The 10,011-nt window shown below is 34.3% G+C and overlaps 2 protein-coding genes across 2 annotated transcripts; both read left to right on the top strand.

Annotated features, from left to right (window-relative positions):
• The first annotated feature begins 135 nt into the window (after positions 1-135).
• On the top strand, positions 136-2,240 carry LOC110417422 (scopoletin glucosyltransferase-like). Its single transcript, XM_021429788.2, has one exon. It carries the CDS (start codon positions 366-368, stop codon positions 1,833-1,835), a length of 1,470 nt encoding a protein of 489 aa, XP_021285463.1. The 5' UTR covers positions 136-365; the 3' UTR covers positions 1,836-2,240.
• A 511-nt stretch (positions 2,241-2,751) lies between these two features.
• Positions 2,752-4,530, top strand: LOC110410431 (scopoletin glucosyltransferase-like). Its single transcript, XM_021420103.2, has one exon. It carries the CDS (start codon positions 3,003-3,005, stop codon positions 4,452-4,454), a length of 1,452 nt encoding a protein of 483 aa, XP_021275778.1. The 5' UTR covers positions 2,752-3,002; the 3' UTR covers positions 4,455-4,530.
• The last annotated feature ends 5,481 nt before the right edge of the window (positions 4,531-10,011 follow it).

A 10,011-nucleotide genomic window follows, 5' to 3' on the forward strand; every position in this document is an offset into this window, starting at 1 on the left:
ATGAAATTCATTTTTATCCTGCACTCTGTAACATTAAAAAAAAATTAATAAATGCATTAGTATTATCAAGTAGGTAAAATTCTAAATAAATTATATAATAAATAGATATTTTTTCTACTGAGAGGTGACACCACTTCCATGTACATGGATCCACCCTTGCGTCAGACCATACGATGATTCGCCTTTGCCTGTAATTGAATAATCATAAGGTTGGATCCATTCTCGTTGCCAATATAGAGTGTGAAAGCCAATTTCAATCAACCATAGAAAATACCGGCCTATGCTTCTCTCTAATCATTATTTGCAGTCTTAATTTCTTCAATTTCTGCTTCTAGCAGTCTAAAGTCTTTTACAGAGGAAATATTATGGATAGTGAAAGTCATCAGCTTCACATGTTCTTCATTCCATTCTTGGCCCCTGGCCACATGATACCAGCAGTGGACATGGCCAAGATGTTTGCGATGCGAGGTGCTCAGACAACAATAATCACCACTCCATTCAATGCTTCTCTCTTCTCCAATACAATTCAAAGATGCAATAATTCTGGTCTCGATATTGATATCAAGGTCCTGCAGTTTCCATGTGTTGAGGTCGGGTTGCCAGAGGGATGTGAAAACCTGGACTTAATCACCACGCCTAAAGAAGCAAACAGAGAAGTGGTCGTCAAATTTTGCAAGGGCGCAGCCATGCTCCAAGAACCTCTCGAACAGCTGCTACAAGAATTGAAACCAGATTGCATAGTTGCCGATATATTCTTTCCTTGGGCATTTTATGCTGCTGACAAATTTGGAATTCCTAGGTTAGTGTTTCATGGGACTTGTTTCTTCTCAATTTGTGGATTAGAATGCATAAGGCTGTATGAGCCACAAAAGAAAGTTGAGTCAGATTCTGAACCCTTTGTGGTGACTAACCTTCCTGGTGACATCAAGTTGACAAGAAACCTGTTGTCAGATTTTATAGATCAAAGAGCTGGAGCTGACTTTACCCAGTTGCTGATAGAGTGCAGAGAATCAGAGCTGAAAAGCTATGGTGTAGTTGTCAACAGTTTCTATGAGCTCGAGGCGACGTATGCTGATTTTTTCAGGAATGTTTTGGGAAGGAAGGCATGGCATATAGGTCCCGTTTCGCAGTGCAATAGGGGCACTGCAGAAAAGGCAGAGAGAGGAAATAAAGCATCCATTGACGAACAGGAGTGTTTGAAGTGGCTTGATTCCAAAACACCCAATTCAGTTGTTTACGTAAGTTTTGGAAGTGTGACAAACTTCGCTGCTGCTCAGCTAAAGGAGATCGCCATGGGGCTTGAAGCGTCAGGGCAACAATTCATCTGGGTTGTCCGGAAAAAGAAGAACAAGGAAGAAAACGAGGATTGGTTGCCTGAAGGATTTGAAAAGAAAATGGAAGGCAAGGGTCTGATAATCAGAGGATGGGCACCGCAAATGTTGATTCTTGATCATGAAGCAGTTGGAGGATTTGTGACTCATTGCGGATGGAATTCAACTTTAGAAGGTGTAACTGCTGGTGTGCCTATGGTCACATGGCCATTGTCCGCAGAGCAGTTTTTCAATGAAAAGTTTGTGACTGATGTTCTGAAGATTGGGATTGTTGTTGGTATTCAGCAGTCGGTCAAAATGTTGGGAAATTTTGTGAAGAGAGAAGCAATACAGAAGGCAGTGAAGGAGATCATGGTGGGTGACAGAGCGCACGAAATGAGAAAGAAAGCCAAGGCACTTGGGGAAATGGCAAAAATGGCTGTTGAAAAGGGGGGTTCTTCTTACACTGATTTGGATGATCTCATTGCAGAATTACGCTTGCGTCGCCACTCCGCATTGAATTAAGAGGAAGAAAGGAAATCATTCTTCTGTCATGATTTGCTTCTTCTTAATTTCCTTTTAGTGTTTTTTCTTTTATAAATTCCTGTACTAACTCTAACCTTTAGCCAGAGGGTTGTCTCAATATAATCCCTTATACTCAGAGGTTGTTGTTAGATGATGCCTTCCATAGCTAGCTTGGCTTAGTGCAGTTGTTTTTCACTTTCAAGGAGGTCTATCAACAATCAATAAGCAGGTTTGTCTGTTAGGCATTTGTAATGATCCTAATGAGAGGCTTAACCATTGAAAGGGTGGAAATTGGACTCTTGTAATTTGTAAAGAAACGATTGTCCGCTATCTTATGACCGGCTAATGCCAAGTTCTGATGCCTTGAACAATAAGGTCATGAAGAAAAGGATAAGTCTATGTTAATAAAAGATTCCTAGTAGTATATAACTTATGAGCCCTTTTTTAAAAATATACACATGTTAATTAGAAGTGGATGCATCCTTCTTTGTATTAGACAGCTCAATGGCGCCGGCATGAAATCATTTTCTCTTTTTATTCTCGTGAGAATAGAAATTATACAGTACTATATAGTGGTAACTTTTTTCCAAATGAAAACGGAAAGAAAGTCAACTATACGAGTAAAAATCTGTTTGAATAAGCTGAAAACTAAGCACAGATTCCGAACTTTTCAGTAAAAAACTTTTTTTATGATAAGTAAGTTAGACCTAATTTAGAAGCATCTAATTTCTGGTTGGATAAAGTCTATCATCCAAGTAATTGCTTGAACGATGATTGATGATTAGACGTGAGCCACAGATCGGTACACTTGCTTTTTTCCAGAACTTACTTGTCCAACTTCCTGACGTAATGGCTGACGTAACAGTAGAAATTGCTGATAATGAGAACCTAGTTTCGGCGGTAGTGGTCCTAGTAGACTTGCGCTTTGACTAGTTGGTGGGATATTTACATGGCTCTGCCCGAGCGGCATTGCCATTCATTTGCGTTAATATCAGGGAAGGTATTTGTGCGCTTTGCTCTGTAGTCCAAGTCTCTTCCCCATCCCGTCCTACTTTATCTGCTCCACGGTCTTTCGTACGACTTTAACAGCGCCTCGTTTCAGCTTGTTGGCTTGGAGTGCTTGGATCAGAGTTTAAACTGTTACGGGCATTTCTGAAAACGAGCCCCATGAGTTGTCAAAACCGTCAGCTTCAAATCTTCTTCCTGCCTTTCATGGCTCATGGCCACATGATACCATTCATAGATTTGGCCATGCTCTTTGCCGCTAAAGGTGTAAAGACAACCATCATTACCACTACCCTGAATGTACCCCACATCTCCAAGGTCACTGAGAGGGCCAAAAACTTGGGCTATGAAATCAACATCCTCGCCACATATTTCCCTTCTGTCGAAGCTGGATTGCCTGAAGGATGTGAGAGCTACGATCAGGCTTCATCACCGGATATGCAGTTTAAATTCTTCACAGCTACCACCATGCTCAGAGAACCCCTTGCGCATCTACTCCAAGCTCATCGTCCTGATTGCCTTGTTGCAGACATGTTCTTTCCTTGGGTAACTGACGTTGCAGCTGCATTTGGAATTCCAAGAATTGTCTTCCATGGAACCTGTGTCTTCTCCCTATCCGCCACAGAACACATCAGATTGTATGAGCCTCACAAGAAGGTGTCGTCTGATTCAGAACCCTTTGTCATCCCTAATTTTCCAGGTGAGATCAAACTGACAAGATCACAAATGCCAGATTTTGTTAGGCAAGAAACAGGCTTTACCAAGTTCTATAGTGAAAGCAAGGAAACGGAGCTGAAGTGCTACGGCGTTATAGTCAATAGCTTTTATGAACTTGAATCTGCTTATGCTGATCATTACACGAAGGTCTTGGGGAGAAGGGCTTGGCATGTAGGTCCCATATCGTTACGCAATAGAGGGACTATTGATAAAACAGAAAGAGGAAAGAAAGCATGTATTGACGAAAATGAGTGCTTGACATGGCTCAATTCGAAGAAACCAAACTCGGTTGTTTACATATGTTTTGGAAGTGTAACAAACTTCGGTTCCTCTCAACTTTTGGAGATTGCAACGGGTCTTGAAGCTTCAGGGCAACAGTTCATTTGGGTAGTCAGGAAAGAAAAGAAAAATGAAGAGCAGCAAGAAGATTGGTTGCCAGAAGGGTTTGAGAAGAGAATGGAAGGTAAGGGACTAATCATAAGAGGGTGGGCACCCCAAGTGTTGATTCTTGATCATGAAGCAGTTGGTGGGTTTGTGACTCACTGTGGGTGGAATTCCACTCTTGAATCAGTATGCGCTGGTGTGCCTGTGGTCACATGGCCAGTGGCTGCCGAGCAGTTCTACAACGAAAAGTTGCTGACTCAAATACTGAGGATTGGGATCGGTGTTGGCGCCCAAAAATGGGCCAGGCTGCTTGGAGATTTCGTGAAGAGAGAAGCAATAGAGAAGGCAGTGAGAGAGATAATTGTGGGCGACAGGGCAGACGAAATGAGAAGCAGGGCCAAGGCACTTGCAGAGTCAGCTAGGAAGGCTGTTGAAAACGAGGGTTCATCTGACTCTGATTTGAATGCTTTAATTCAAGAACTAAGTGCTCGTGCCTTGAAAACATGCAAGTAATGGAGATTGTAGGGTATATATAGCACTATTATGGTCTAATTTTTGAATAATTCTAATAATGATCATTGTTTCATAATCTCTTGCGAATTAACAACCCACACCCTTCAGCATAACCATACTCACCTTGTTCAAAGCTTTACTAACGATCTCGCTTGCTTTAGAATGTGTTTACCTACCTGTTTGAACTAATTTTCTTACTTTGCAGCGCACTACCAAAATAATAACAATAATAATAATAAAAGAAAAGACTTGAACAGCAGATATGGATTCCTGTTTTCCTTTCCCCATTTGATACATACTTTTAATGTGTAACTCCATAGCGAACATACTCAATTTTGAAGTTGAGATACTAAATATAAAAGAATAAAATTCAATTTAAGGGTTACCGATGCTATTACCCAAAGGAATTGCGTTAATCAATATTATATAATTTCATACATTATATGGGTTTTTTGCTTCCAAAATGAATTAGATTTAAGAAAGAAATATTCCTAAAAAATTAAAGGTAAAAATTTTACTTAATATTTATGAATTTTAACTTTATATGCATATATATCAAGATTGAATTTGTATGGATGAAAAGGTCATGTGAATTGGATTTTGTTTTGATTTGAATGCTCTGATTCAAGATTGCGACGCCGTTGAATCAAGAGGCAAAGGCCAAAGAGGCAACCATATCCATTCTATTTTGGAGAAGTAACTCATGCACTTTAATTACTTATTTTGCTCTTTATTAACTTTATTTTTCCCAAGAGCACTGTGTCAAAGGAATGTCTTTCAATATTTCTATATGATTAGTACTTATTGATACGTCCATTAAATATTTATTTTTATTTATTTTCAAGTAACAATTAAATATAAATACAAGTGTCTTTAAAGTGTCAAGTTTGAAATATAAATAATTGAAATTTTATAATATTAATCTGTAAATTATTTCATATTATTAGAATTAAGAAAAAAAAAATTTAAGCAAAGTCATACAATGTAGTTAGAATTCTTATTTTCAAATTGGATAAATCTTATTAACATTTATCATAATGCTAAAAGAATATAAATATAATAAAAAGTTGATAATGGATTTTCAAAAGATAATAATATACTTTAAATATTAAAAGTCCACTAAAACCATATGCCATTTTATTTTTTCTTTATTCTGATTTTTCTGTTTATGTACTTTAAAAATCACTAAACATATAAATTCTACTGATAACTTATAAAAATATATTGCTCTAAGAGTATGCATAAGACACTCTTATTAAAAGGTATAGAAATATTTATTATATTTGACAAAGCCAACCAAGAAAAACTTGGATGATATGGCTAAAGGGGGCACGTGTTTGTCTTAAGATTTTGTATTTTATAATCTAATTTCTTTTCATCGGCCTTAAAAGTTTAATTTAATGAGGGAGATCTATTTTTTTATTAAATAAAAAAGATTAATAATTTTATAAGAAATATAGATAGATAAAGAAAATGTGCAAAACCATAATATTGTGTCTCAATAGGAGTCTAATAAAAAATAATTTAATGTATTGATGATTGATTAATCAAAATAAATAAATAAAAAGTGATTAATGATAAAATTTTATAAGTAGTATTTAGGTTAATCACAGTTTAGTACTTTGGAATTAAAGAATGCAATGGCCCAAGGAGAGTGGGCTGCTGGGTCTAAGTGTCTATTATTAGGCCCATTTACATAGCCCGGGAGATATCTGTTGGTCTAACCGAACTGATTCACAGCATGGACTTGGATCATACCATGTTTGTCATCAAATTACAATATGAATAAGATTCAGCAAAAATACAAAATAAACTGTCAATTCAATTAAATACTAATTTCATTGAGCAAAACTACAGTGTTTTTTCACTGAATAGGCGTAGGTGTACTTTTCCACATGTTTCTCTCATGCTTACCGAAAAGTCGTCCATGTCTGATTTTTCATTTTCATTGATAAGTGATAATGGGAAACGCATTGTTTTGAAAAAAAAATTATATTATATTATGTTTTCTGTCCTAATCTGAATCAAATTGAAATTTTGATACAGTTATTGAAAAGTTTTCTTTTTTTTTTTTCAAACGCAGTGGTTGAAAAATTGGGGGAAGGATTTTCCTGCGAGGTCCATTCCTTTAGCAATGAATAAATCAAGAGAAAATTTGTATTTGACTCGGTATTTAAAAAATATTAATTAAGAATGTTTGATGTGTTTATTTCGAAATAAAAAAGTATTGAATTATGTTTGTTGATAATCTTAATAATTAAAATATAGATTATGATCTAATTTTGTGATAAATTTAGTTATAAACTTTTGTGATAAATTTTGTGATCCTAAAACCTATATGAGGAGATGACCTAGGAAGGGAGTGGCTAGGAAGGTGAGCTTTTTTCCAGCTCCCAAGTGACCAAACCAAACCCACTTTAACAACTAGAGAGGTCTGCTTTAAGCATGGGGGCAAAAGAACATATGACAAAGTTAAACTGAAAATTTGAATGGTGTAGGGTGAGATGCCTGCCAACTTTTATAAAAGTTAGCATTTGCCAACCATTAACACCAACTTTTGCCTTAATCAAAGACAACCTTTTGTCAAACACTATGTTTTGTGATCATTAATACCGGGCTTTGCTAATGCTTAATTGACTTGTAACAACTTCATGGCATCTCTTTATAATTTTGATTATGAAGTTATCAAGCCAGCGTATCTTTGTCAAATCCTGAGTCACATGGGGTCTTGCGAAAGGTAAGGTCCAAAACATACTCGAAATTACTTATAATTTTATTTTTATTAATCAAAAAAGAAACACCACTATTTTTCAAAAAAAAAAGGAATAAAGTGGGTGTAAAAGGATTTCTATAAATCAGATAATAGTACTGAAAATGCAAATTTTTTTTCTAGTAATTATCCTTGCAGTAGCAAGCTACCCTGCCAATAATTCGAGTTTAAGATCTTATTTATCTATTAAAAGATTAGGCCATAACATTCTAATTATCAAGGATTTAAAATATATAACTAGAATTAATTAAGGGGATTATCCAATGCTTTTGGATGATGGAAACTGACATTACCTTTCAATCCTTATTCCCTAGTGCATAACAAGCTGTAAAGTGACAATAATGAAATTCTAATTTCCTCCTCCCCCTCCATCTTTTTACCCATGGCACGATGAGGTAAGTTTAATTACTAAGAGGATAATATTTTAAAATTTTTTAATTTTTTTTGAAATTTTTAAATAATTTTTTATTATTTCAATTAAATTTTTATATTTAATTTTAAGTTAAATAAATCATTATATTATGATTAATGATTGATTAAAAATCTTTAGTTAAAATAACATTCGTCAGTTTTATGGTAGGTTATGTTGAAATGATATGTGGGTATGTAATAATAGATGATAATGTAATATATTAATTTGATCACCTGATAATTTTATTTTTTATATAAACATCACATTAGTGTCACGTGAGTGAAAAAAATGATAAAAATTATTTTGATTAATGACATTAATCAACAATTAATTATAAAAATTTATTCGATTTAAAATAAAAATATTAAAAATAAATTAAATATAATTAAAATAAAAAATTATTTAAATTTTTTAAAATAATTAATAAAATTTTTAAAACAAGAATAAAAAGGGAAATGTTTCATCTTTTAGCCTCCTTTTCTATGATTTATTTATCTTATGTCACTGGAGTTAAAAGAAGATTTTAAATTCATCTTTTGACTTTTGTTGGCGGTCTGGTTTTCTTTAAAACATTACATCAAGTAGAGTATGCTTCACGTTTCATAAATAAATTCACATCAAAATTCGTTCAAATAAATCGGCTTTTCTCTTATTATTTGCAAATGTTGAAATTAAGATCCAAGGAAAATAGAAATTAATGTCACGTTTTATCGACCATATGCTTATGGAAATTCTTCATTTCGGGGTCAAATTCCGTTACCATGGCTGACGAGAATAGTAACAACAAACCATAACTGAAAATCCCGGGGAATGCGCGGTGAATGGATGAGTCATCATTTCTTTAACGACTTCCACCTACCTCCCTTCTTGATTGGAAATTTGAAACCTTTTGTATTTTCTTGTACCACAAGCCCTAAGTTCTCGTATTGGAAAATTAAGACAGAAAATGATGCCTAACTGCTGTGCTGACAAGTGTTTTGTAGTCAAGGCACAGCCTAACTTGGGTTTCATAATTGATGTTTTTCCTTTAGATGTTAAGAATTTATTGCAGCAAAATGAGAAACAGCCGTTGTTAAAGCTTAAAATGTATTAATTTTATTAGTAAAACGAGTTGTGTAACATTAATAGTTTATGAAATTATACATTAAAGGTATGTTAAATCATTATCTTATTTTAATTTTAGGATTGGAAAGTTAAACAGAATGAGTAATTAACATTATTTTATTCCGATTTTAATTATCAAACTATTCATAAATGATACGAAATCTACATCTAATTAAGAAAGAAATTGACTGCCTGAACCACCTAGATAGTATCTTAACTAGTAAATTTATCATTGGGCGTTGTCTCCTTGTATGTCTCTAACAAATTTGGGGACATTGTAGGGGATTGATTTCCAACAGACAATGATAATCTGGATAAGAATTAGGTAAACATCTATTTCCGTACTATCTATATCTTCCTTCCAATATTTTTACTTATCAATTGGACATCGTTCAGTTGATAAAAGTTTAATGGTTGTAATTTCAATGGTTCCACCTGTATATTTATATACTGCATATACATATATTTACTATCATACTAATATCTAATTATATGTAGGAGGGTGATTTTATATTACTATTACGAATTAAGAATAAGATTTAGGTGAATCTTCTTGGGTAAATTTAAAGAAAATTGCCAATTAAAGAAAACTGAATAAAATCAAAATTAATAAATTGATACTAAAATTTATTGAATAAATCGTGAGGTCAACCAAGGGAAATGACTTTCTGTATTAGTATTAGTCTTAACATTCTAAATATCATTTCTTCTGAAATTTTACTAAATGTTATCGTTCTTTCGTATGCATAGAAGTCAGTCGCACTCAAAAGTGGAAATAAAAAAAAATGTCCATTCTAGCTTAATTGAGACCCCAAATATGCAAATCATACTTCTAAAAGAGAGAGAGACAAAAAAAGGGAATCGGGAAAGGAAAAGTAGAAGTATATCTGTCTCTGGCTCATTGAAAGTTATTGCCTCAATAAGCTCGAATTAGATAAATCCCCGATCTCATTATTTGACAATAATGCAAAAATAATGATGTAGGAGAAAGAAAAAATACATTACGACAAGAACAAGTGCATCAATTTCAAAAGTGAAACAAAGGGCAAAGCTTTTTTATTACCAAAAATCTTGCTTAGCTAGCTCAAGGGAAGAGCCAGGAGTATCTATGTAAATCGATGCTTAATTAGTCATTCCTAGCCGTTCCAACATCCTCCATCAATTACCTTGTCTGTTTGTCACGCTCTTGTACTCCTTCCTCATGCCTCCGTTGATCACCTGATTAATGACTTAATCCAAGGGAAAACCAACAATAACAAAACGTTTAAGCC

Source organism: Theobroma umbraticum, unplaced genomic scaffold (assembly GCF_002168275.2).
Source record: "Theobroma umbraticum cultivar Fairchild unplaced genomic scaffold, ASM216827v3 scaffold_30.0, whole genome shotgun sequence".
NCBI classification, from domain to species: Eukaryota; Viridiplantae; Streptophyta; class Magnoliopsida; order Malvales; family Malvaceae; genus Theobroma; species Theobroma umbraticum.

Bases quoted from the DNA above. Each gene is read 5' to 3' on its own strand.
- LOC110410431 (XM_021420103.2), top strand. From the start codon at position 3,003: ATGAGTTGTCAAAACCGTCAGCTTCAAATCTTCTTCCTGCCTTTCATG.
- LOC110417422 (XM_021429788.2), top strand. From the start codon at position 366: ATGGATAGTGAAAGTCATCAGCTTCACATGTTCTTCATTCCATTCTTG.